Consider the following 26,105-nt stretch of genomic DNA (forward strand, 5'->3'; position numbering starts at 1 on the left):
ATGCAAATGTAAATGGCGCTACCTGCAAAGGTAGTGAGTTCCCCATCCCTGAAGGTCTTCAAGAGAAGGCTCAATGACTGCTTGTCAGGTGTGTCCATCTAGATGTGACTTCTGGCGGTCCCTTCAGACTTTGGGATTCTGTAGGATTCTTTGAGGACTGAGACTGGAAAAAGAGAAAAGAAAAGAAGCCAGCATTTCCCTGGGGCCTAGGAAGAAAATTCCCCTATTTTTGTTCTTGCCTCTTCTGCTAGCAGTTGGGGAGATTGCAGGCAGGAGCAGCAGTAGCTGCAACGTTTGTCTTCATTCCTGCCCCTCCTCCCCACACACCACTTCCCCAGTTTAAAATTGGCTTCTTTGCCAAGACAGAGTAAAACTTGAATTTGTGTATCTTTTTTAGGTGATTACAAAGAATATGGAGTCAACTGTGACAAGATGGCCTCAGAAATTGAAGATCATATCCTTTTGTGGGCTTGTTCAAGGTGGCCCAATATTCCCAGGAAAGGCCTTTGCTGCTTTCTCTGCTCTGAGCAGTTCAGGGATGAGCTGAGCAGTCTGGAGGCTAAGCTGAGGACACACCAGGTGCAGGGTGGCCTGACCTTTGTCTTTATGGAGGAGATGAGGAGCCTCCCAGAAGAGCAGCACCATGGTGATGGGCCCCCAGAGGTGGTGGCACTACCATATCACTACACGGACCAGGAAATGAGTATGATGCATTCAGTCTGGGGAGGAAGTGTGCCTCCCCGCTCCCACCCCGCCCTAGGATCATGGCTAGGTGGTGCAGTGGCTAGAGCACTGGGCCTAGAGTCAGGAAGACCTGAATTCAAATCTGACCTCAGACACTTACCAGCTGTGTGCCCCTGGGCAAGTCACTTTACCTCAGTTTCCTCATCTATAAAATGAGGATCATAATAGCACTTGCCTCCCAGGTTGTTGTGAGGATCAGATGACATAATAATTGTAAGCCACTTAGCACGTAGTAGGTGCTATGTAGCTGTTATATATTAACTGTCTTTATTATGATCATAGCTCTAGGGCTGGAAGGGGCCTGTGACTTGTCCAGCATCACACACACAAAGGCCGTGCTGCCTCCATGAGTGTCCCCTCCCTCTTGGTCTCAAGGCAGTTCCAGGCCTGGGCCTGGGTCACTCAAAGCCAGAGGCACAGCAGGGAAGAGCAGCAACCCAAGGCCCCCAGACCACCCATCTGCTTCCCTGGACACAGGGACCTCTACTCAAATGCTTCCTTCCCCACCACAGACGTAAGAATGCCGAGATGTGCTTGAGTGGGCCTGGCATCACTTCCTGCATCCCAGTGGTCAGGGAAGGGAAGGATTTCCTGACCCTCTCCCCACATCCCCCACTCTTGGACTGGTCCTCGTAGCCCTTCCCCCTTCCTTCCTGCATTATGAGGATCAGACTTCTTGTTCCTGTCCCCAGTGGAAAGGGGACGTGCCAGATGAGGCCGCCTTGTGTGGCTCATGGGAAGGGTCCCCATCCAAGGAGATACCTCCTGCCTACCTTTCCCTGCCCCTCCCTGATGCACTGTATGATAAGGGAAAGAACACAGATGGAGTTCTAATCCCAGCTCTGCTCCTTCTTATGGAGCGACTTCTCGTCTATAAAATCAGACAGCTGGACTATATGTCCCTTCTAGCAGGAGATCTATGGTCTTCTGACCTCTGGGCTAGTCACTGCCCCTCTCCAGTCTCGTCAGTCTCCTCATCTGTAAAATGAGGGGATTGGATTAGATGATCCCTAAGGTCCCTCTGACATTCCACGTTCTAAGGGCCCTCCCAGCTCTGACATTCTGTGTTCTAAGGGCCATCCTAGCTCTGACATGCTGTGTTCTAAGGCCCCTACCAGCTCTGATATCCTGTGTTCTCAGGGCCCTCCCAGCTCTGACCTTCTGTGTTCTCAGGGCCCTCCCAGCTCTGACATCCTGGGTTCTAAGGGCCTTCCCAGCCCTGACATCCTGGGTTCTAAGGTTCCTCCAAGCTCTGACATCCCGTGGTCTAAGGTTCCTCCCAACCCTGACATTCTGTATCCTAACGTTCTTTGGTCTATGATCCCTTCTGGCTTGAACATTCTATGAGTCTATGGCACCTAAAGTTCTTTTGGCAGATGACCAGGCCTTTCATTCCACCATTAGAGATAAGGCTCAGAATATTCCTGAGGTACAGAATATATGGAATTAAATGTGCACCAAGATATAAATGACTGATGTCAGAACCTACCCTGAAATTTAGAGGGAGACAAGAAAGCAGGGGGCCCCAGTCCCGGGGAAAGGGGGGAAAGGAATGCCAAACAGGGGGTACAGGAGATCGGCTTGGCCGCTCTAAGATGTCATTAAAGGCTGGGTCTGACTCTGAGCCCTTCCTGGGCAAATTCATCCTCATTGTTTTCTCCATTTAATTATTGCCCGTGCATCATAGAATGTGACCCACCATTCAAAACTAGCTTCCTACTAAACACAATGCCTCCCATCCCTGAGTTATCACAGACTTCATCTGCGTTCCCAGAGGACTCAGCAGTTTTCTTTTGCTGAGGTCTCTTGGCCCTCTCCCACAGCTAGGCTTCAAACAATGCCTAGAAGGATTCAGTACTCACTTTCATTCATTATGTCAGTTTCCCATCCCCCTTCCCCACTCCTGCTTTCTCCTCCTATCTTGAGGTGTTTGCCTAGAGATGCTGAGGGAGACGATGAAACCCACACTGATCATTGTTCAGGTGACAGAAGATTGTGTTATTGTTCAGTCATTTCAGTCGTGGCCAACTCTTCTTGACCCCATTTGGGGTTTTCTTGGTGGAGATACTGGAGTGGTTTGCCATTTCCTTCTCCAGCTCATTTTTCAGATGAAGAAACTAAGGGAGACAGGGTTAAGTGACTTGCCCAGGGTCACACAGCTAGTGAGTGTCTGAGACCACATTTGATCTCAGGTCTTCCTGACTCCAGGCCTGGTGCTTTATTCACTATGCCACTAACTGCCCAGAAAGACAGGAGTTTAGAGCTGTTTTCTTTCTAACCTGGATCACCAGAGTGGATCCCAAATCCACCAATCCCAAGGGGGTCTGTGGATGGATTTTTTTTTTAGCATTCAAGTTTATTTCATTTTCAGCTCCAAATTTTCTCCTTTCTCTCCAACTCACAAGCCATCTGCATCCATGCACCCCATGAGGTTCTTGGCCCTTTCCTGCCATAGAATAATAATCTAGACAGCTTTGCTTGCCTCCCAGCAGCCCTGGGAAGTAAGCTGAGCAGGTGTCATTGGGGCTGTAGATTTCTGAGAGCTTGAAGGAACCTTTGCGGTCATCTGCCCTGGAGGTGTCAAATGGGGCCCAGAATGGCCAGAATCAGATTAAAATGTAACTCAGAGGTATTTAACAAAATTTTAAAAATACAATAGAACATAATGTTAATAAGTGGCTTTCTAAGTCAGCACGCAGCCAGCAGGGATCCCTACTAGTGACCTACCATTTCTGTTTGAGGTTGACACCATTTATGTAGTCTGACCCTCTCATTTTATAGTTGCGTGGAAACTGAGGTTGGGAGAGAAGAACTTAACTTGCCCAAAGTAGCTTTTGGAAAATGGAAAATTTGAACTCAGGTCCTATGTGATCCTGGGTATGTCAAGGTTAGTTTCCTTGTCTGTAAAATGAGGGGGTTGGACTCAGTGATTTCTAAGGCCCCTTATAACTCTCAGCCCTATGATTGACCCTGCTGATGCGGTATGATTCAGTGAAACATGCTGGTTCCGGATCCTGCTTCTGCAACTCTGGGCCCCATCAGTAAGATGGAGGAGATTGGACTCAGTGACCTCAAAAGTCCCTTCTTCCCACGTCACCATGCTGCCGTGTACAGTAGGAGGAAGGGGAAGTGATGTGGCCCCCATCTCAATATCCAGTAAGTGGCAGAGATGAAGCCTGAACCGCAGTCTCCTAACTCCGAGCCCTGCTGCCTCTCTGAAAACAAAAACAAACCCCATTTGCCTCAGTTTCCCCATCTGTAAAATGGGGGTATTGGTAACACTAGTACCTCTCAGGGTCGTTGGGAGAATCAAATGAGATAATATTTATAAAATATATAAAGGCCAGATATTGTTATTATTAAAAGAAGAATATGGTCTACTCTCTATTCACACTAATGGAGGGGGTCCCTACCTAGCATAGCATTTCAGACATGCTTCCTCCTGGTCAGGACGACACCATTGGTGATTGATTCTCAAACCAGGCTACCCTGTAGGCAGACTCTTTCTTCTCCTATATTATTAAGCCTTCCTGATTGGACACCATGTCCATAGGAGGCACGATCAAATCAAGGACTGAGCAGAGTAAAGTTCTCTCCCAGCAGAACTAAGACCCCGAGATTGACCCTCCTCCCTGTGACCATCATGGGATTTAGACCTGGGAGGAATATTAGTGATCACCTAGTTCGGGGTTCCATGGACCACATGGTTGTTGGACAGATTTCAAGGGGCTCATGGACTTAGATGGGAAAAATTACATGTTTATTTTCATTAAACTTAGTTTTCTTTGTAATTCTAGTTTATTTTATTATTTTATTCATTGAAATTGAGAAAAGGTCTATAGGGTCTACCAGACAGCCAGAATGGTCCAGGTCACAAAAAGGTTAGAAAATCCCTGTTCTAGTCCAGTTTTCTCATTTTATATATGAAGAAACAAACCTAGAGATGTGAGAGGACCAGGTCAAGGTCACATAGTAGAGCCAGGATTAGGAACCACTGGAAGCCCAGGGTTATTTTTATTAACAGTGGGGCTGTGTTTATGGGAGGGAGCAGGGGCTTCTCTTTCGGATGACTCCTTGACTATTTCACATATATATCAAGAACTGAAGGGCACAGACATGAAATACCGAAATAGAGTACGCAGCCGAATCAGTAACCTCAAAGACCCCAGGAACCCCAACTTGAGGCGGAACGTGCTTTGCGGGGCCATTTCCACCAGCCTCATTGCCAAGATGACGGCTGAGGTGAGGAACTCCATGTCAGAGCCATTTCTGAAGCTGCGGTCTTGGGTCCTGGGGAGGGGTCAGGCAGGCTCCCTGTGAGATGCAGAGATACCCAGCAGACCCCTGGCAGCGGGTACCCAGCAGAACCAGGCAGAGGGAAGGTTGTCTGGGCATTACAGCATTGATCCTGGGCCGCTCTGACTTTTCTCAGCCCAGGGTTTCCCCTCAGAGATACCGATACTAGATCATGATTTTAAAACCTTGTTTGACCACAAGAATTATACTTCTTGACAAACCAGATGCACCTACATTTTCCACTTTGTCCTAGCCAAAGGATGTGCAACTGGGGTCAGTTACTTAAAATTATAACCTTATGACTCCTCAAACTGTTGGGTTCAGAGGATACTGATGTCTGTCCATGTAAGTCAGGCCCAGGAGACAGACATACCCCATGACTGCATCAGCTGCAGCAGCGCAGGCCAGGGTGTATAGATGACCAGAACCAGGCCAGTTGTTTAGGGTCAGCTACTTATAATTATAGCCTTGCGGAAGTTATTGAAAGAAGTATATGAGGGCAGCTAGGTGACACAGTGAATGGAGCACTGGCCCTGGAGTCAGGAGGACCTGGGTTCATATACGGCCTCAGACACTTAACACAAAAACTAGCCATGTGACCTTGGGCAAGTCACTTAACCCCAATTGCCCTCCAAAAAAAAAGAAAGTATATGAAAGTTTGTTGTTGTTCAGCCATGTTTGACCCTTCCTGACCCCATTTGGTGTTTTCTTGACAAAGATACGGGAGTAGTTTGCCATTTCCTTCTCTGGCTCATTTGACAAATGAGGAAACTGAGGCATACAGGGTTAAGTGACTTACCCAGGGTCACGCAGCTAATAAGTGTCAGAGGCCAGATTTGACCTCAGGACGATGAGTCTTCTGGACTCCAGGCCCAGCACTCTACACTACGGCACCACCTAGCTGCCCCAGTATGTTACCAGAATTTAACAGATACTAGTGACCATCTAGGCTGAACAGACACCTCATCCTCCTAATGGTGCTGGGCCTATTTACTCATCGCCTCCTGTCAGAGTTTGTGGGACTCCCTGTGGTTTCCTTCTGTGATATTCACCTGCAGGCCCTTAGTCCTGCCTATGGGAGATCTGGGAGGGTGGAGATCTCTGTAGAGAGATTCCACTTGTCTCTGTCTGCATGTAAGCCAGGACCTGGGCTGCTGAGGTCACTCAGAGAATTTGTCTGCGGCGAGGGCACAGCTGGCCTGAGACTTCCAATGGGGCACCACAGCAGGCAGAAGCACCTCCCGTAGTTGGCCTGGCCAGAAGTCACAGGGCTCCCAAGTGGCAGAACCAGGCTTCTGTGAAGCCCCATCTTGGGGAGCTGTCTCATTCCTAGCCTGGTGGTGCCCTCCAGGAACTCGTGGTATAGGAAATGCCACCTCTTCTTCAGACGTCTTGCAATGTTGGTTGGTTCGTTTAGGAAATGGCGAGTGATGAGCTGAAGGAGCTGAGGAACGCCATGACTCTGGAGGCCATTCGGGAGCACCAGATGGCCAAGACCGGGGGCACAACAACTGACCTCTTCCAGTGCAATAAGTGTAAAAAGAAGAATTGTACCTACAACCAGGTGAGCACTAGGGCACAGGGGCACTCCATGGAGAGATTCAGGACGGAATCCATCATGGAGGACCAAGGAGGGGAGGCCGTGTAGACACCAGAGAGGATGCATGGATGGGGTGGAGGGAAGCAGGGTTCTAGGATTATGGAGCATCCAACAGATGATATTTATTTTCCTACAGGGTTGGGCAAAGGGAGATTGGAAATAAGGCATGGAGACCAATTATACTCATAGAGTATCAGAGCTGGGAGGGCCCTTAGAACAGAGAATGTCATCATTGGAAGGTACCTTAGAACACAGGATGTCAGAGCTGGGAGGGTCCTTAGAACACAGGATATCAGAGCTGGGAGGGCCCTTAGAACACAGGATGTCAGAGCTGGGAGGGCCCTTGGAACACAGGATGTCAGAGCTGGGAGGGTCCTTAGAACACAGGATGTCAGAACTGGGAGGGCCCTTAGAACACAGGAGGTCGGAGCAGGGAGGGACATTAGAACACAGGATGTCAGAGCTGGGAAGGTCCTTAGAACACAAGATGTCAGAGCCGGGAGGGAATTTAGTACATAAGAGGTGAATCAGGGCGTCCTGATGGGAAAAGCTTCTTGGAAGAAGTTGCCTTGAGCTTACATCATAGATCACAATTTTGTAGCATTTTACATTTTTTAAACTTTCTTCACAAAAACCCTATGAAGTAGGTAGTGCAAGTATTATTATCCCCATTTTACAGACAAGGAAACTGAGCCTCATAGAGGTTAAGTGATTTGCCTAAGGCCACACAGTAAGTAAGTTGCAGAGTCAAGACTCGAACCCAGATCTTCAAGTCCAGTGAAGGATGTAAAACCCAGAATTGGTGGAAAGGAAGGGAGAGAGCATTCCAGGTGAGGGCAAAAGCATCAGTAAAGGTTCTGAGGTCAGAAAAAAAAATTCTGTCTTCCAGTTTAATTCAGCAAATATTTAATAAATCACTATTCTTTGTAAGCCACTGGACTAAGAGGGTGGGTGGTCAAGGGACTGGCCTCCCTGGAGTGGTGGGGCATGGTGGGAAGTTCAAGTGATGAGGCTGGGTGGGAAAAGTCTGTGAAGGGGAGGGAGGCGCCTTGAACGCCAGGGTGAGGAGCTTGACCTTGTTCCAGCAGGAAGCAGGAACCCTGGTAGGTTCTAGAGCAAGGGAGTGACTGGAGGACTCTGCTTCCTCAGGTGCAGACACGAAGTGCTGATGAGCCCATGACCACTTTTGTCTTATGCAATGAGTGTGGCAACCGCTGGAAGGTGGGTATTCCTTTTGCTTCCATAACCCTCTGAAGTATCCTCGAGCCTTGCTCAGGGCCTTTCCCTGTCAGGGTGTGGGGCCCATGCAAACAGCCGATTCACTTCTCATGGGGTTCTAGGATTTGGAGTCACAAGGGGCTGCAGAGATGCTCTGACCCCTCCCCCTTTCCTGATGAAGACGTTGAACCCGGGCACCCCGGGGACTGCTCAGAGGCACACAGACAGCAGAACTAGGATCCTAACCCAGTCCTCAGACCCCACCCCCCCAGGCGGGGGCTTCCTCCACTTTGCCCTTCTGCCTCTGGAGCACAGAGTGCCTCAGATTCCCTGACTCTTCTAAGTCTCACACTGACCCTGTCAGGTCGGGTCTAAAGGAATCCAAGCTCCCTGCTTAACTGGGCCAATGGTGGGCAGCAGAACCTCCCTTCGCCTGATTCCAGGGTCAGCTCTCCACCAGGCTCTGCTGTTACCTTTCTCATGGACGGTTCTGGCAGGGAGCATGCATTTCTTTTCTCAAAACCTTTTTCCCTTAGTAGAGTCCCTTGTAACACCCTGGGGGCTCAGGGTAGAGGTAGTTCCACCCTTGTTATCATATAGCAGGTGAGTCCCTTTTCCACTTCCTTCAGGTGGGTAGTGTCCCATTTTACAGATGAGAAAACTGAGGCTCCAGTTCCATCTTGTCCAGACCACATTGGAAGGAAAGAAGGGAGGGAGGGAGGAAAAAAGGAAAGAAGGAAAAAGGAAGAAAGGAAAGATAGCAGGGAGGGAGGGTGGGAGGAAGGAAGGGAGAAAGAAAAAAAGGAAGGAGGGGAGGGAGGGTGGGAGGAAGGGAAATAGGAAGGAAGGGAGGGAGGGAAGAAAGGAGAAAGGAAGGTGTACTAAGTGCCTTTTAATGTGCTAGATATTGTGCCAAGCACTTCACAAAAATTTCATTTGGTCCATGCAAGAGTCCTGGGAGGAGGGTGCAGTTATTATCCCCATTTTACAGAGCAGGGTACCAAGGCAGAGTTCAAGTGACTTGCCCAGGGTTATGCAGCTAGTGAGTGTCTGAGGCCGAATTTGAACCTGGAACTGTAAGGACAGAACCTTTTGACTGGCATCAGGAGAGCTTCACAAACCCTGTTGGCCTTTTGTTTTGGTTTTGTTTTTTCAGTTCTGCTGAGTGGTTGCCAGCCGGGCCTATGGTGGATGCATCAAGGAAACAAGAAGAAACCATTTGGCCCATGGGCCTGGAGCATAGAGAGAAATGCTCCCATAGGAAGGGGAGTTCTGGCTGGCCCCGGCTGAACACAGGACTCCCCCCAGAATGCATAGACAGCTTTGATCTCTGACCTCAGAGCTTTCCCTAGTGGGTGAGAGAAGGTATTTCTGTTGGGAAAGTCCACACCGGATGAGCTCTGACCTATGCTCGTGCCTCCCCAAATCCTGCAGTAAAGTAGAGATAGGAACCTACTTAAGAATTCCCATAGAATGCCAAAACTACCAGAGAAATTAGAATCTAGACTCAAGACATGAGAGGCATTTTAGGACACAGAACTGGAAGGGATTCTTGAGACCATCTGGTCCACCCTCCTCACTTTATAGATGGGGAAACTGAGGCCCAGAGAGGAGAACTCCCTTGCCCTAGGTGGCAGAGACGCTGGCATCCCCGACACCCTGCCCCATCCTGCTTATGGGCACTGGTTGTGTGACGACAAGCACATTGAGTCCTTCCTCAGTGAGTAGTTCTTCCCCATGAAAGAGACAGGCTGACAAAAGGGATATCCCTGTCTGTCTCATCACTTCCTTCACCTAGCATGTCATTTGGCCTAATAATAGGCTTGGTACAGTACAATGGAAAGCACACAGTCTTTGGGTTTAGGGGTTATTGTTGAGTAGTTTTCAGTCCTACCCAGCTCTTCTTTGACCTCTCTTGGGGTTTTCCTGGCAGAGATACTGGAGTGGTTTGCCATTCCCTTCTCCAGCTCATTTGACAGATGAGGAAACTGAGGCAAACAGGGAGAAGTGACTTGCCCAGGGTCACATAGCAGGAAATGTCTGAGGTAAAATTTGAACTCAGGTCCTCCTGACTCCAGGCCTGGCGCTCCACCCGCTGCACCATCTCAAATCCCATCTGCTGGGTGACTGTGGGGCAAGGGCCTTCACCTCAGGGGGCCTCAGTATCATCCACTGTAAAATGGAGTTGGATTAATTAGCTTCTGATATTCCTTCCAGTTTGAGGTCCGTGATCCCACAAGGTTACATTCATATGTCACGTTAGTGCTACAAAATCCTCTCACTTCCTATTTGACCCCCATTGCAGTCCTGTGAGCTTGGTGGTGTGGATACTGTGCCCATTTTACAGATGAGAAGACTGAGGTCCCAGCGGCCAAGTCAGGATGTATACTAACATCTTCCTGACTCTTAGACCTCCTGCAGTCTGTTATACTCCAGGCCTGTATGACAACTGGATATCCTTCCTAAATCACAAAGAGCCTTCCCTCACCTCGTCCTTACACCCTCCCAAACTTTCAGTAACTCCTTGTTCTCATTGGGTTTGGGGCAGGAGGACCCTTGGTAGAACCACAGATTGAGTCTGGAACCAGGAAAACATGCCTCCTGACTTCCTAAGCGCAGCCAGTTTCCCACACTGCCCCTGGGGCCATGGGCCAGAATGGGATTCCCCATAGAGGGAACAGAAGACAGGGCACCTGCAGGCCAGGCCGGTGCTTCCTTCAGATGCCCTGTGTAAGGCAAAGGTGCCCTTCTAGGCTTTCTTCCTTGACTGCACTTCCTAATTGATGCAGTGATTTAGGCAAAGGTGATGTTTTCCTAAAAAAGCCTCAGAGGGCCCCCAGCCCCCGTGCCTGGAGAGGAGGCCTGCCCCAGGAAGAAGACTGCTTGGGGACCCCTGCTTTCCCTCCCCTCCCCCTCCTTCTGGCCGCCCCCCTGGGAGAGCTGCCTCTCCTCCCCTGAAGATTCCATCCCCACCCACAGCAACCCACACAGCTGATGAGCAGAAGTGTTGGCCAGTCCTCTGCCCCTCTGGGTGCCAGTTGGATGCATTGAGTTACAGCCCTGCTTAGCATCAGGCAGAGTAACTTCCCCAAGACCAAATAGCTAGTGAGTTATATGGAATGAGGTCTCCGTGGCCTCTGCTATTTTCCCCCCTGAACTGTACTAGGTACCACCCTTATTGAAATGGAGACCCCAAGCAACTTCTCTTATAGGCTAACTCTGTAAATAAACTCTGTACAGAAATCTGTTTCCACTTTCTATTATTGCGCAACAGTATTTGGAGTGGGAGGAGAGGGAGTTGGACTATGTTTGTCTAGAGCAAAAGTAATCAGTGTTCTTAATAGCTTGGGGCAGCTAGGTGGTGTAGTGCACCAGCTGGGAGGACCCAAGTTCAAATCTGGTCTCAGTCACTTACTAGCCAGGTGACCCTGGGCAAATCACTTAACCCCGATTTCCTCAAAAATACATATTCTTTCAAAAATTCATTTTATAAGATTTTGAGTTCCCAATTTTTCTCCCTGTCTCTGTCCCCAAAACGGCAAGCAATCTGATATAGATTATATATGGGCAATCGTAAACATATTTCCACATTAGTCATGTTGTGAAAAAACAACAAAAGGGGAAAACCACAGAGGGGAAAAAGTGAAAGTAGTGTGCTTCAGTCTGCATTCAGACTCCATAGTTCTTTCTCTGGATGTGGAAACCATTCTCCATCATGAGTCTTTTGGAATTGTCTTGGAAAATCCACATAAAATTTTTTGGCCTTCTCTTTGTACCTGAGAAGTCTTAATTTTTTTTCTTTTTCTCTAATAGGGCATTTACAGCACTTTATTGTAGAACTTGGGTTGATATACAATATTACACATATTTTTTACCCTTTTCTGAGTTCTAAACTTTTTCTGTGTCATCTATTGGCCTTTGCTTGTCACCTGTGGCTTCAACAAAACTCTCAAAAATTCCCATTTAATCTCTTATGCTTACCTGTGATAGATCAAAATCACAATGGGGAAAGTCATGATATAGAAAGTATAACTAGTGTTATATCTATTATATTATATTAGTGTTATATCTGATATATATAGTGTTATATATTTTGTATTGTGTGTGTATGCATATATATGTATACATGCACACATATATGTGTATGTGAATTGTGCATATATGTATGTATATATGTCTAGATAGTCCCCTACTTCTGCAAAGAAGAGAGGGAGGTGCCTTCTCATCTCTCTGCTTTGGGGCCGAGCTTGGTCACTGCAATTCACGCAGCATTCAGTTTACATTGTTGTCATGGTGTGCCCTGTCTTCCTAGTAGCACCTGTGTGACCTCACATCAGTTCACATATCTTCCTATGCTTCTCTACCATCTTATTCATCATCACCAGCTTCTTTTTTGTGACCATTTCATTTGAAATTGTTGTATTCAATAGTTCATAGCATATATTATCCTCTTGATTCTGTTTTTTCTACTCTAGCTTGGTTTGTGTCAGTAGTCTCATATTTCTCAGAATTCCTCATATTTGTCATTTCTTAGAGCATGGTAAATATTATTTTACATTCCTGTATCATAATATTCTCAGACATTCTCTAGTAGACTCCTTCTTTATTTCTACTTCTTGTTGTTCAGTCATTTCAGTTGTGTCTGACTCTGTGATCTCATTTGGGGTTATCTTGGCAAAGGTACTGGAGAGGCTTGCCATTTCCTTCTCCAGATTATTTTATAGATGAGAAAACCAAGACAAAGCGGGTGAAGTGACGTGCTCAGGGTCACACAGCTAGTAAGTGTCTGAGGCTAGATTTGAACTCAGGAAGATGAATTTTCCTCACTCTAGGCCTAGCACTCTATCCACTGTACCACCTAGCTACCCCTTCTCATTCTTAGCTATCACAAAGAATACTTGGACCATTCTCTGTGTCTATCAGTAGTAGAATCACTGGCTCAGATGACTTTTCTTACATGATTCCAAATTGAAATCTAGAGTAGTTGGACCATTTCATGGCTCCATCAACAGTGCTTCAGTGTGCCTGTCTTTCTACCTGTCTTTTCCATCATTGACTTTTCCCATGTTTTGTCATCTTGTCAATGTGAACAGTTCAAAGTGAAATCTTAGAGTTTTTTTTTTATTATTTTACAAGTTGCTTTAAAGGCCATGTGCAGTAGACAGTTAGACATTTCCTTCATTGAGTCCATCAGTTCACATGGCTTCATCAATAAGTTAGCTCTATGAGGATGATTCCCAAATTTGTAACTTTAGCTCTGCCCAGAGGTGGAATCTCAGAGGTGGAAGGGGCCTCCTTGGAGGCCACACATCTCTAGAGGAATTCCCTCAACAACATACCCAACAATGCATCCTTTGCTAGAAGACCTCCAGTGAGAAAGAACTTATTACCTTTTGAGGTGAACCATTCCACTTTAGAAAGTTGGGTTTTTTTCTGACATCAAACCTAAATCTGCCTCCCTACAATATCCACCCATTATCCTTTGAAGTCAAGCAGAACCAATTCAATCCCATTTCTGATAGTCATTGTTTCAAATAATAGGACAGCTACCAATCAATCAATCAACAGTTATTAAGTTCCTACTATGTGTCAGGCACTGTGTTGAGTGCTGAAGATACAAAAAGAGGCAAAAGATGGTCTCTGGCTTCAAGGAGCTTACAGTCTATCATGGTTCCCCTAGATCTTCCAGCCAACCCCAGTAGGGCAGGGCCTGATGGCCTTTCACTATCTTGGTCACTCCTCTGGCTGCTCCACAGCATACTAAAGGTCTTCCTAAAATTCAGTGCCCAGAACTGAGCCCAGCATACCAGCTGTGAATTTTTGTCTATGTTTGTATCCTTCAGAGGCACAAAATAGGACCTCAAATATACTAAGGGCTCTGTTAACATTTCTTTGAAGAATGAATGAACAAATGCATCTTTGTTCAACTCTTTGAACCCTAATGTATCTTGAATTAACTCTAATTATAGGGCTTTAGCAACAATTTTTAAGAAATCCAATTCTTTTTAAAATAAATTTACTTTATTTGCTTTCAAGAAAAACAACTATAAACTTATGAGGCAACAGGCTATAGCTAGCCTGCCCCTTCCTTTCCCTACTGTGGGTTAAGTTTTCCCCTTCATCTTCATCCCCATCCTCAGGATAGGGCACACTCTCTCTGGATTTGGTAGTGGGTGAGGAGGGTTTTCTTTAGTGTCAGAGTTAAACCAGCTCAAGAAGTAGAGTGAGGAATCTTACCAAAGCTGTCCTACCTCCAAGTCTTTGTTCAAGAAGGTCTCAAGGCATGGAGCTGACTTTTGGTTCTTAAAAGCTATGTCAGCAGCGGGGAGCAAACTTATCAGTCCTACTGAACTGAAAAGCTTCTAGGTGTGAACCTGGTAGAAGGATTCTGGATCCTGCAATTGAGGTCTGGCCTAAGTTAGAGCATCATCATTAGGTTGGGTGCTGGGAAGGGATTTTTTCAGCCCTGGTAACTTTTGGAGATCGTCCCCTGAAGCAGGGGTTCTTAATCTCTCTTGGGTCTGTAGACTTTTTTAAAATCTACATAACTATATTTCATTATCATTGGTTTCTTTTGCAACCCCATGCATTTGTATTTTGTGCATTTAATAACTTCAGTCTGAAGAGGGAGCCATAGGCTTCACCAGACTTCCAAAGTGGGCCATGACATGCAAAAAAGGGTTATGAAGCCCACCCCTCTCCCATAATGCAACGTGAGAGAGTAGGGAGGAGGGAGGGTGTGAAATCTGACAAAGGGGAAGGAATGCCCACAGTAATGAAATCAAGACGATTAAAATACTATGCTAGATTTGTGCAGAGCTTTAGACAAAGCTAGAGGATAGAAAAGAAATGAGAAATCTTTAGCTGATGGGACAACCTCTGTTACAGGCCAGCCCCGATTCAGACTGGTCTGGGACTTTAGGTTTGTAATTGGAAGACACCAGTAGATCCCGTCTAATGGAGTACAAAAAGTGGCTTACTTAGCCATAGCATGGAAGGCATATGCAGCAAGGATACAGCATTGATTCAGTTGAGGGATGCAGCTTCCCTGTCTCTGATTGGTCATGCTGGTGTTCTGGTCAAGCCCATGGGAGAGTACTCCTACCTCCTGATAAGCTGGCTTTTGTACTTAGACTATCAGGAATCTAGGCCAACTGCTGGAGTGGTTGAAGTACAATTAGTCCCTTGGTTTAGTTAAATGTCAAGGACAATTTTAATATCCTTTAAGGGAAATCTAGCCGAGCCTAGAAAGTGGATATTGTTCATTCTACATTTCCACTACATGTCTTTCTGAGCTCAGCTTAAAAGCTACCAGCTCCAGGAAGCCTTTCTTGATCTTATCAGTTGGAAATAAGCTTTTCCTCCTCTAACCTCCCACTTTGTGCCTTTCTTATGCATTTATTACATTGCACTATGGTTACAATTATATGTTTTTTCAAACTTAAAAGTGGTCATTTTCTAACATCCTCTTGATAACAAGGGGCATTATCAGATGTTATTGTCTCTCAGTTTTCCAAGTCTATGCCATTGAGACCTTATTAATCAGTCAGTCAACAAGCATTTATTAAACACTCACTATATGCCAGGTATTATTATTCTAAGCACCTGGGATACAGAGGAAAAAAAAATTACCTTCCCTCAAAGAGCTTATGGTTGTTTTTTTTTTGCTTTTTTAAGAGGGCAGTTGGGGTTAAGTGACTTGCCCAAGGTCACACGGCTAGTTTTTTTTGTGTTAAGTGTCTGAGGCCGGATCTGAACGCAGATCCTCCTGACTCCAGGGCCAGTACTCTATTCATTGCACCACCTAGCTGCCCCAAGAGTTTACGTTCTAATGTCAAAGACAACATGTAAATAACTAGATTCATTAGACTGTGAACTCCTTGGGAAGGTTTTGGTAATGAGTTCTTCTTTGGATATGTTGAGTTTGTCCAACAGGCAGTTGGACTTTGTTAACTGTAACTTAGGAGAAACGCTAGGGTTGGGTCTGGATTTGGGAATAATCTGCATAGACATGGTGGAACCCAGGAGAGAGGATGACATCACCAAGTGAGGTAGTATAAAATGAAAAGAGAAGAGGGTTCAGGACAGAGGCTTTGGGGAAACCCATGGTGAGTAGGTGTGGCATTGATGAAGACACAGCAAAAAAGACCAAGGATAGGTCAGGTCAAAAGGAGAGCATAACAACCTAGACCGAAGAGAGCATCCAGGAAGAGAAGGTGATCAACAGCGTCCAAGGTTGCAGAGAGGTCAGAAGGATCAGGATTGAGAAAAGTTCATTGGGTTTGGCAGCGAAGAGATCCCTGGTAACTTGGGAGAGAGTAGTTTCAACTGAATGATGAGTTTGGAAGCCAGGATGCAGAGGGTTTAGAAGGGAGTGAGAGAAAAGGAAGAGGAAGCAACAAGTAGAGAAAACTTCCCCAAGGAGTTGAGCCATGAAGGGGCGGAGAGATCTAGAATGTTAACTGGGGGGGATGGCTGGATGAAGGGAGGGTTTTCAAAGGCTGTTTCCCCTTTCACACACCCTATATTCCAGCCAAGCTGGTCCAGTCCCTGTTCTTCACACATGACATCCTATCTCCCGGTGAGATGTCTTTGAGCACACACTGTCCTGCATGAAGGAACCCCTCCTCTCAGGCTTAGTTCATGTCACCTCCTACTTGGAGCTGTTCTGATCCTCCCAATAGCAAGTACTCTCTGGAATTACATTGAATATATTGTGTATTTTCTTAGATGTGTATACTATTTTGTTATTCCTAATAGAATGTAATTCCCTTTAGGGCAGGGGCTGTTTCTTTCTTTTTTTTCCTGATTCTTATATCCTCAGTGTTCAGCATTGTGTCTTGTACCCAGCAAATATTTAATAAAACATTTGTTGAATGAATGTGTAGCGTGCTTGCTTCAATAGCACATATATTAAATGAACGAATGGATGATCAAATTAATCTGGCATGTTCTCATCTAAGGATGCAGGAAGCCAGTCACAAGAAACTCAATGACCACAGAACTAAAATTTTTTTAGCCACAGCAATTTATGAAGAAGGTCTACTAGGGCAAAGAGGTGGGTGGGAGAAACTCTAATTAATAATAATAATAATTGCTAGCATTTACGTAGCACTTTAAACCTTGCAAAACACTTTTCAAATATTGTTTCTTTTGATCTTCACCACCCACCTGGGAGGTAGGCACTGTTATTACCCCCATTTTGTAGATGAAGAGACTGAAACTGACAGAGTCTGCTAAATGACTTGCCTAGGATCATAGAGCTTGTAAGTGTCATGCTGGATTTGAATTCAGGGCTTCCTAATCCTAGGCCTGGTGATATTTATAAAGTACTTTAATGTTTGTCAAGTGCTTTACAGGTATTTCATTTGATCCTTCAAACAACTTTGTGACATAGAAACTAGAGGTATTATTGTTCCTATTTCCAATCAAATCTAAATCTAAATCAAATTGTTCCTATTTCAAATCAGATTCTGTAGCAACAGAACTAACAAAAGATTGGAGTGAAACCGTTTTCCAGCCCAAGACAACTGAGACAGTTGGCAGGAAAGGTCTCATTAGGGTGAGAGTGGCACACAGGCCTCATCCCGGTAAGCCAGTGGCAGGCCTGGGGGCAACTGAATCAGCATCAGTAGCTCTCAGCCCATAGATGGGAAGGAGGTTGGAAAACTGGTCAGAAGGAGACTACAGGGGACTCTTTGCTGGCAGATGGGGAAATTGAGGCCCAGTGAGTGACAATAATTGACTTTCCATGGTCATATTAACTAGTAATCTACCAAGCAAAAAAGCATTATTAAGCACCTGTTATATTCCAGGCCCTGTACTGGGCCCTAGAGATACAGAGACAAAAATTATGTGGTCTTATGTCATCAAAGGGCTCTAGCAGGGGAAAATGACAAGTCCATGTGATAGGGGAAACTGGCCCCAGGTGTTCCTGACTCTGTGTCCGATCCAGCATTCTCGTCACTGTCACCACACTGTAAGTACAGGGTGAAACTTGGATCCTTAAAATATTGATGCCTCGGGGGCTGAAGTGGGCAGGGGAGGATGTTACTTCCCTCCACATACCCCTCAGTTGGTGGAGTCATGGGATGTATTCTCACAGGACAAGGCTTTAATGTGTAAGCAAGATGTAACACTGCCATCTTTTTATGAGGTGCGAATACTTGGCTGATTGTGTCAAGAATGATTGGATGAACAAATTACCCCGTGACACTGGGCTTTAGATAGCTAAGCTCTAGTCAAATTGCAGCAGTTCCAGAATGAGAGATATTTAAAACTGGAAATTGCCAGGGGAGGAGACCCCCAGGGAGGGGGAGGTACTGGAAGGAAGTTCCATCTCCTCTTCCTTCCAATTTAACCATGTAGCTTTGAAGGGGAATTATTAGGCCATCTGGGTACACTACATCTAATGGGGGAACAGAAATATACATTCTAGACAGTTAGGGATGCAGACACACAGAGATAGCCAAAGGTGATTAAACAGCTTCAAGCAGAATGGCCCTTGGCAGCAGGAAAGAGAGCTGGACTGAAAAAAAGGCAGACCCTTGGAAACCAGTTGAGCAACTCATGAAGCAAAGACACCTCTCCTACCAAGAGCTGTGTGAGGACTCTGTGAAGAGAGAAGGGGCTTTCAGACCCCACAGTCCCAGAAGCTGTGAGATGCCTTTGCCACAAACGGGCCTTACTGTCTTTGAACCTACTCTTCCCACAGGTGTGTTTGTGGGGGACTGTGCCCCAGGTGTACGGGGGAGAGGATTTTTTAGCTACTGTTTTTACTTTGTTATCTTACAAAATGCTTTTCCCAAGAGCTAAATATTGTTTTCTGGCTGACTGTTAATGAAAAATACAGCAGCAAGGGCCTGTAAGTGAGAGTGTCAGTAGCGCAGATCCACAGGGCTAACTACAGAATTCACGAGCAGTCACCTCACCTGGGAGCCCAATTCTAAGATGCGAGTCCAGGCTGAAGGAGCAGCCTTGAGCTGTGCTACACAAGTATGTGGGTGTTACAAATACTTCAACTAGTACTTTTTTATTCAGTGGTGTCTGACTCTCTGTTTTCTTGGCAAAGATACTGGAGTGGTTTGTTATTTCCTTCTCCTGTGTATTCCCATTTTATAGATGAGGAACTTAGGCAAATAAGGGTTCAGTGATATGCCCAGGGTCACACAGTTAGTTAAGTGTGTGAGGCTGGATTTAAACTTGGATCTTTCTGACTCTGGGCCTGGTATATTATCCACCATACCACCTAGCCGCTCAACTGGTACTACTACATTACAAATCCCTTAAGGGTAGAGACTAAGGGGGTGAAACCAAGATGGTGGAATAAAGGAAGGGACTCATCTGACCTCTCCCCAATCATCTCCAAACTACTATAAATTAATGCCTCAAATCAGATTCTGTAGCAACAGAACCAACAAAAGATTGGGGTGAAACCGTTTTCCAGCCCAAGACAACTGAGGCAGTTGGCAGGAAAGGTCTCATTAGGGTGAGAGTGGCACACAGGCCTCATCCTGGTAAGCCAGTGGCAGGCCTGGGGGCAACTGAATCAGCATCAGTAGCTCTCAGCCCATAGATGGGAAGGAGGTTGGAAAACTGGTCAGAAGGAGACTACAGGGGACTCTTTGCTGGCAGTGGGAACAGAACTCTATTGTCTTGCTCCAGGTTGCAGTCCCCGGGGAGGAGCAGTGCTAGCAGGAGTGGGGACACTGGTCACAATTCTAGGATGAAGAAGATGATGACAAAGAGCTGTGTACAATGAGCAAGCATGTCTGAGGCCCTGACCTACAGCCACAGAAGGTTAGAAGACCCTCACTGATGGTCGCAGATCCTTTGGAGTGGTAGAGGCAGACAGGAAGGAAAAAAGCATCATTCCCATTTTGTAGATAAATAGGTGAAGGAAGGGGAAAGAAGCCTGACTCCTTTTCCAGGAGGCCTCTCTAGGGAATCATTGAATGTGGGATGGTACCTGCTCCTGCCTCCTCTAAGCAGCTCCATCTGTTCTTTGGCTCTTTTCTGCTCCAGGCGGATACAGGCTTGCTTCTAGTCTTCTTCCTTCCCCTAGGACAGGTGCTCAGGGAGGTCTAGAACCTCTGGTGTGAGGGCTGGTGAAGCAGGCACTAGGGAGCCTTGGAGTTTGGTCAGACACTGAAGAAGCCAAGGTCACTGCATCAACTCCAACATTCTACATTCCCCAGTCTCTCCCAGCTCCAACTTTCTATGTTCTAAGGTCTAGTCCATTTCTGAGGCCCTATTTCCTAAGGTCTCTTTAGGCTTCAACATTCTATGTTTTGAGTCCTTCCAGACTTAACATTTCATGCTGAATGAATACATGAAAAATCATTGATTAAGTGTTTCCTATGTGCTAAGCACTTGAGAATACAAATAGAAAAGTAAGACATCCTTGTTCTCCAGGAGCTCCCGTTCTAATGGTGGACACCACAGCTCCAAGTCAGATGGAAGGGTCCCACAATCTTTGGGTTGCAAGCTGGTGAGGACTCTTCTTCAATATTATTTCCCATGAGAAAATCACATCTGTCTTTGACGTGGAACCATTTGAGAGGGCCAAAGACTTATTTTCAGGGCCTTTAGTCACTGTGGCAGCAGCACCCACAGGAGCAGCTCCCAGGCTGCATCTCCATTGTTGCTGTTTCCCAGGATGATGGTTGAAGGCACTGGGCTGGAAGCATTGATGTTCCCAAAGCTCTCTGGTACAGTCTTGGGCTATCTTCACTGGGATCTAAGGGGACATGGTGGTGAAGGTGAGTGTGGGCTTCACTTGCCTGGCCCATGCTGCCTCCTATTTCTCCCTCAGGATGCCCTGCTACTTCAGTGAGGCTGGCTTGCCCACCCTGTGTATGGTAGCCACTTGGAAGCTTTTGGGACTGACTGGCCCCTTCTCTATAAGAATTACTTCCCCACATGATGGCAGTGAAGGCAGTGATCTGCCTGTTGGTAACAGCTGGTCATCAGCCCTAACATTTCATGTTCTAACCTTTTATGTTTGAAGGTGCTTTCTAAGGCTAAATCCCACTCAACAAATTTTTTTTTTCTAAAATTTTCTCTTTTTTTGACTGAACAACAGTAACATTTATTATTTCCTTTTCAGCTAAAATGCTTAAGACTCAACACTGATAAGTACTTAAAACATGAAACAGTAACCCCATTACCTCTGTATGCTCTTAAATAGGTGAAGTCTCCCAGCAGTTTTGTAGGATTGCTGAATGGATAAAAAAAAATTTAAATAGAAATTATAAAATTCCTAAAATTGTCTATGATTTCTAAAACTGATATCTGTTGCTTTTATATTACCTGGCTCCCTGAATACATTCCTCTTACTTCTCCTACCCAGCAAGCCTTCCCTTGTAACAAAGAAATAAAAAGAAAGAGAAGAAAATAGTTTGGCCAAATTAACCAGCACATTCATTAACTGAGCCTGAAGATATAAATGGGGCTCCATTCCCGCAGTTTCCCACGATTGCAGTGAAGGGAAGGAGGTACCCTTCCTCATCTTTTCTCTGGGACCAAACTTGGTCATAAGAATCATATAGTTCAATATGTTTTGAGCAGCTCCTGCGTATAAACATGTATATATGATACCGGTCTTTATGCCAGTCTCAATCGCTGACTTCATGAAACATACAAATAAGTCGTAACCATGGAAAACGATGACAGATCCTATGACAAATGCATTGAACAGTTACACAACAAAGCAAAGAAGGGGTAGAGGGTAGGTCATAGATTTAGAACTGGAAAAGACCCCAAGAGGTCATCCAGTGTAACATCCTCATTTTATAGGTGAGGAAGGCTCAGAGTGGGGTCAGCAGAGCCTTCCTGGCGGAGGTGGCTTTGGAAATGGGCTTTAAGGGATGGGTGGGAATTCTACAGGCAAAGGGAGAAGGGGGAGGGAACACATTCCAGGAACAGGGAATGTAAGTGGGTGGGCACATAGTACTTTCTGAGTAATATGAGATGACTGGAAAGGTGGGGGTGATGCCAGATTTTAAAGGGCTTTGGATGTTAGGCAAAGGAATCTGAACTTTACCCCAGAGGCAACAGAAAACTGCTGGAGATTTTAAAAGCAGAGAACTGATATAAATTTGGAAAGAAAAAAAAAGATTAAACTAACAGGGTTCAGCCAGTTAAGTGCCTACTATGTGCTGGGGAGACAAAGAAAGGTAAAAGGCAGTCTGTGATCTCTCGAGGAGCTCATGGTCTGAGCCAACAACCATGCACAAACAAGCTAGGTACAGGATACCCCGGAGGTAGTCAACAGGAGGAAGGCATTAGAAATAAGAGGGATGGAGAAAGGGTTCCTGTAGAAAGGGGAATTTCAGCTGGGCCTTGAAGGAAGGCAGAGAAACCAGGAGGAGGACTTGAAGAGGGAAGAGATTTCCAGGCACTGGGAACAGGGAGTGCAAGTATCCAGTAGGGAGATGGAGGAACAAGGAGGCCAGTGTTACTGGACTGGAGAGAGAGAGAGAGAGAGAGAGAGTAAGGTGTGAGAGGACTGGAGAGGTGGGGGAGGGGAGGCAGGAAGACACAAGGCTGGGAAGGGCTTTGAAAGTCAAACAGGGGATTTTATATTTTATTCTGGAGGTTAAACAGGGAGCTCCTGGAGTTTATTGAGTAGGAGAGTGGCAGGGTCGGACCTTCCCTTAAGGAAAATCGCTTTGACAGCTGAATTGTGGCTCGATTGGAATGAGCAGAGATTTGAGACAGGCGGACCCACCAGCAGGTTATTGCCGTAATCAGGGCAAGTGAGGTGACAAGGGTCTGCGCTAGAGTGGTGGCAGTATCACAGGAGAGAAGGGGGAGGATTGGAGATGTTGCAAAGGTTTCAGACCTTGACAACAGCTTGGATGGTGGAGGTGTGAGAGGGAGGAGCTCAGAATGAGCCCTAGATTGCAAACCTAGTCACTGAGAGGAGGGTGATCGTGCCTTCAACAGTTAGAGGGAAATGAGGAAGGGGGAGGACTGGGAGGGGGAGATAAGTTCAATTTTAGATATGTTGAATTTAAGATGTCCGAGGGACATTGGCTAGGCAGCTGGGGCCGTGAGTCCAGAAATCAGTAGGGAAGTTAGAGGGGGACAAGGAGGTATGAAGGGGGCATAAGGGTGATGAAGGATGAAGCAAGGCAGGACAAGGAGGTGAGAACCTCCACTAATCCAGGTAATGAAGGTAAAATGGCATAAAGAGACGGGAATACATCCTCATAGATATGTGAGCTAGCCTGACGTTTCATGTTCTAAGGCTCCTCCCCACTCTGAGGTTCTGTGTTCTTATGTTGCTTCTAGTTCTGACATTGAGAATAAAATGGGTTATAAACATTCTTTCATTTGTTCCTCACAAAAACTTAGCAGGGATGCATTTCATAGATGAAGAAAATGAGACTCAGTGTCTTGCCTACGAAATGAAGTGCCAGAGATGCACTTTGAGCCCAGGTTTCTACTGTCTCTATAATCACATCATCTTGTACTTTGTGAATTATATTTTAAGGTCCCTCCCAATTGTAACATTCTAATGTTCTAATTTCCCCTTTAATTGTTGTCTGTATTGTAAGGTCCCTGGTTGTCCTCTCTGGACCTCTATTTCTATATATGCAAATGGAGGGGCTTGGATTAGAGGGCCTGGAACACCAAGTTTCAGAGCTTAAAACAGAGACTGATAGAGCACAGATGGGGAAGGGCCCTTACAACTCAAAGTAACTGTTAGCTTTAAGGTTGGCCAATGCTTTATATATTCAATCTTATTCAATAACCCTTGAGGTAGGTACACATTCTATAGATGAGGAAACAGAGGCTGAGAGGTTTAGTGACTGGCTCGGGATCACATAACTAATAAGGATCTAAGGCTGGGTTTGAACTCAGGTCTTCCTGACTCCAGGCCTGGTGCTCTATCCACTCCACCACCCAGCACATGGTATAAGCAGAAAGAATCTAGGTATCTGGTCAGTCAATCTGGCCTTAACTTCGTGACTGTTTCTAATCGGTTGTGTGACCTAGAGAAAATCTTTTCTCTGGCTTTGTTTCTTCCTTTATAAAATTAAAAGATTGGACTAGGTGATCTCTAAGGGCACCCATAAATAGCTGGGCCCTGAGAATAGGACACGAATACCAGCCTGGCCCTGAGGCATGTTTCAGGGAAAATCAAGTCACCCAATGGATCAGAGTGTCTACAAACAAAAGAAATATCTTTTTTTCCCAGCTCAGAGACATCCCCTGTACAGTTAGAAACAATAGACATCCGGGCACCTAGCCAAACTCTGGAGATATTTATAACATGGAAAGGGTGGGAGTCCCTAATAAGCTGGTGTGTGTTTTTTCCCACCTCTTCCCTCTCTCCTACCCTGGCTAGAGCCCTGAGCTGTTCCCCATTCAGGAGGCCAGGCTGACTTGTCTTGGGCCCTGGCTCCTCCTTAGCTGCGCAGAGGGAAGGCCTTGTTGGAGCCCCTGGTCAGGGGAAGGACAGCTGCAAGGAGCCAAGGTGGTGGAATTCCTGGGCGGCTCCCCTTTCCCCTCTAGCTGATGCAATCTCTGGGTTCTGTCCGGCTTGGAAGCTGCAATCTGGTGGACGGAGTTGCTCAAGGCCTCTGCCCCTGGGCCAAAGAGGTAAGTGGCCTGTTCTCAGCTGGAGTTCCTGGCCTTTAAATGTACTCCTCCAAAGCCTGCGGCAGTTGCAGAAGTGCTGATGGGTGACAGCCCCTAGACCTCTGCTGCGGGGCTTGCTGCTGCTATTCTCCATCTCTCCTCTCCTCCCCTGCACCCCCCCATCCCCCAAGTCAGGTCTCTTCTGGCCCTCTGCCTTAAAGGGAGCTTAGCCTTTTCCCTCTCTCTTGTTCCCTTCTCACATTCTTCTGACCTTCTCTTCCCTGGGATCCTTCCCTAGTGTACCCCTGCCCACTGCCCACTTCCATAGGATTCTTTCTCACCCCCTACCCCTCTGTAGAACTCAGCCCTGCCTGTGATGCTCTTTCTTCCCATTCTTCTTTCTCTCTGTAGGACTCTCCCTGCCCACCCACTCCACATTCCTCTCTGTGGTTCTTTCTTTACTGCCCTGGCCTCCCAATTTTTCTCCCACTCTGTGGGTGTGATTCTCCTCTCCCCAATCTATGGCGCTGTCCCCACAAATTTTATCCATAGCCTACTTCTGCAGGTCTCTCTCTTCCCTTTCCCCACCACCCCATCAGACTCTCTTCACATGCCTCTGCAGGATTTTCTCTTCTCCCTTTCAAAGACTCTTCCACTCAAGAACTTGGAGATTGAGAAATCTGTTCTGGGGATAATCAGGAAACTTTCCATGGAAGAAGTGTGATAAGTGAGGCTTTGAAGGGAAGGGAGGAACTTAGTGGGGGTGGGGGGTGGGCAGTGGAGTTGGAGAGTCCTTGGGAAGTAGCATGAAACAAATTGGGAGAGGGCAGTCTGAGAAAGGGGGGGTGTTCAGGATGGCAGAAAATGTGAAGGGAAAAGGTAGGAGCTAAGGCTTGAAAGGTAGGTTGGAACAAGATTGGGAAGTATTCCACCCAGGAATATATGCATGTTATTATTTGGTAAGTAATGAGACACTGAAAGATTTTCAGTAAAGGAATGACATCATTGGAAGATTACTTGGAAATTAAGTCCTGGGGAATTTGGATTGGAGATGAGAAAGACTGAAGATGAGAGATCAAACTGGAGACCTAATAGTTTATTGGAGAAGAGATGAGGGGCTAGAGAAGAAAAGAAAGACCATATGCACGAGGCTCCAGTAGAAAGAACATTATTTGGCAACTGTTTGAGTGTGGGGGGCAAAGGGGGGAATCAGAGATAACTGAAAAATGACAAGCATGGGCAACTGGAAGGAGGCTGGTCTTCGATACAGAGGGGTGAAGAGGAAAGTCAGGCTTATAGGGGAACATGCAAACAAAACACAGAGCAAAGGGGCCTCAGAGGTCATCCCCTAGGACCCCTCATTTTACAGATTGAAAAACTGAGACCCAGAGACACGGAGGGAGGAGCCAGATCTAACCCAAATGACTTGTTTGGGGTTGAAAGTGCTGGAGAGAGAGAACTCTCTCTGTCTTTTTTTCTCTTTCCCCATCTGTCTCTTTCCCTCCCTCCTTCTGTCTCCCTCCTTCCATCTCTGTCTCTCTCTCCCGACCTCTTTCCCTGTTTCTGTCTCTCTCCCCATCACTCCCTCCCCACCTGCCTCTCTCCCCTTCTCTGTCTCTCCCCACCTGCCTCTTTCCGCGTCTCTGTCTCTCTCCCC

General features: G+C 46.3%; 2 protein-coding genes across 3 annotated transcripts in view; both read left to right on the plus strand.

Moving 5' to 3' along the window:
* TCEA3 (transcription elongation factor A3) overlaps positions 1–16,739 on the plus strand; it is a 64,059-nt gene extending 47,320 nt beyond the window's left edge. Inside the window, exons 8-12 of one of the 2 annotated variants that reach the window (XM_069078825.1) lie at positions 398–453; positions 4,831–4,986; positions 6,458–6,604; positions 7,790–7,861; positions 9,015–16,739. In XM_069078825.1, the coding sequence (XP_068934926.1) occupies positions 398–453; positions 4,831–4,986; positions 6,458–6,604; positions 7,790–7,861; positions 9,015–9,023 (440 nt within the window). In that variant the 3' untranslated portion in view covers positions 9,024–16,739. Of the gene's footprint in view, positions 1–397; positions 454–4,830; positions 4,987–6,457; positions 6,605–7,319; positions 7,705–7,789; positions 7,862–9,014 lie in introns of those variants that run through there. The other variant, XM_069078827.1, reaches the window with a different exon arrangement.
* Positions 16,740–24,172: 7,433 nt separating this feature from the next.
* Positions 24,173–26,105, plus strand: part of ZNF436 (zinc finger protein 436) — a 12,006-nt gene continuing 10,073 nt past the window's right edge. Inside the window, exon 1 of the mRNA XM_069079101.1 lies at positions 24,173–24,469. The gene's annotated coding sequence lies outside the window, so the exon portion shown is untranslated. The remainder of the gene's footprint in view (positions 24,470–26,105) is intronic.

Source organism: Petaurus breviceps, unplaced genomic scaffold, assembly GCF_028583685.1.
Source record: "Petaurus breviceps papuanus isolate PSGF00001 unplaced genomic scaffold, PetGlider_PUasm1.0 91041, whole genome shotgun sequence".
In the NCBI taxonomy this organism is placed as follows: Eukaryota; Metazoa; Chordata; class Mammalia; order Diprotodontia; family Petauridae; genus Petaurus; species Petaurus breviceps.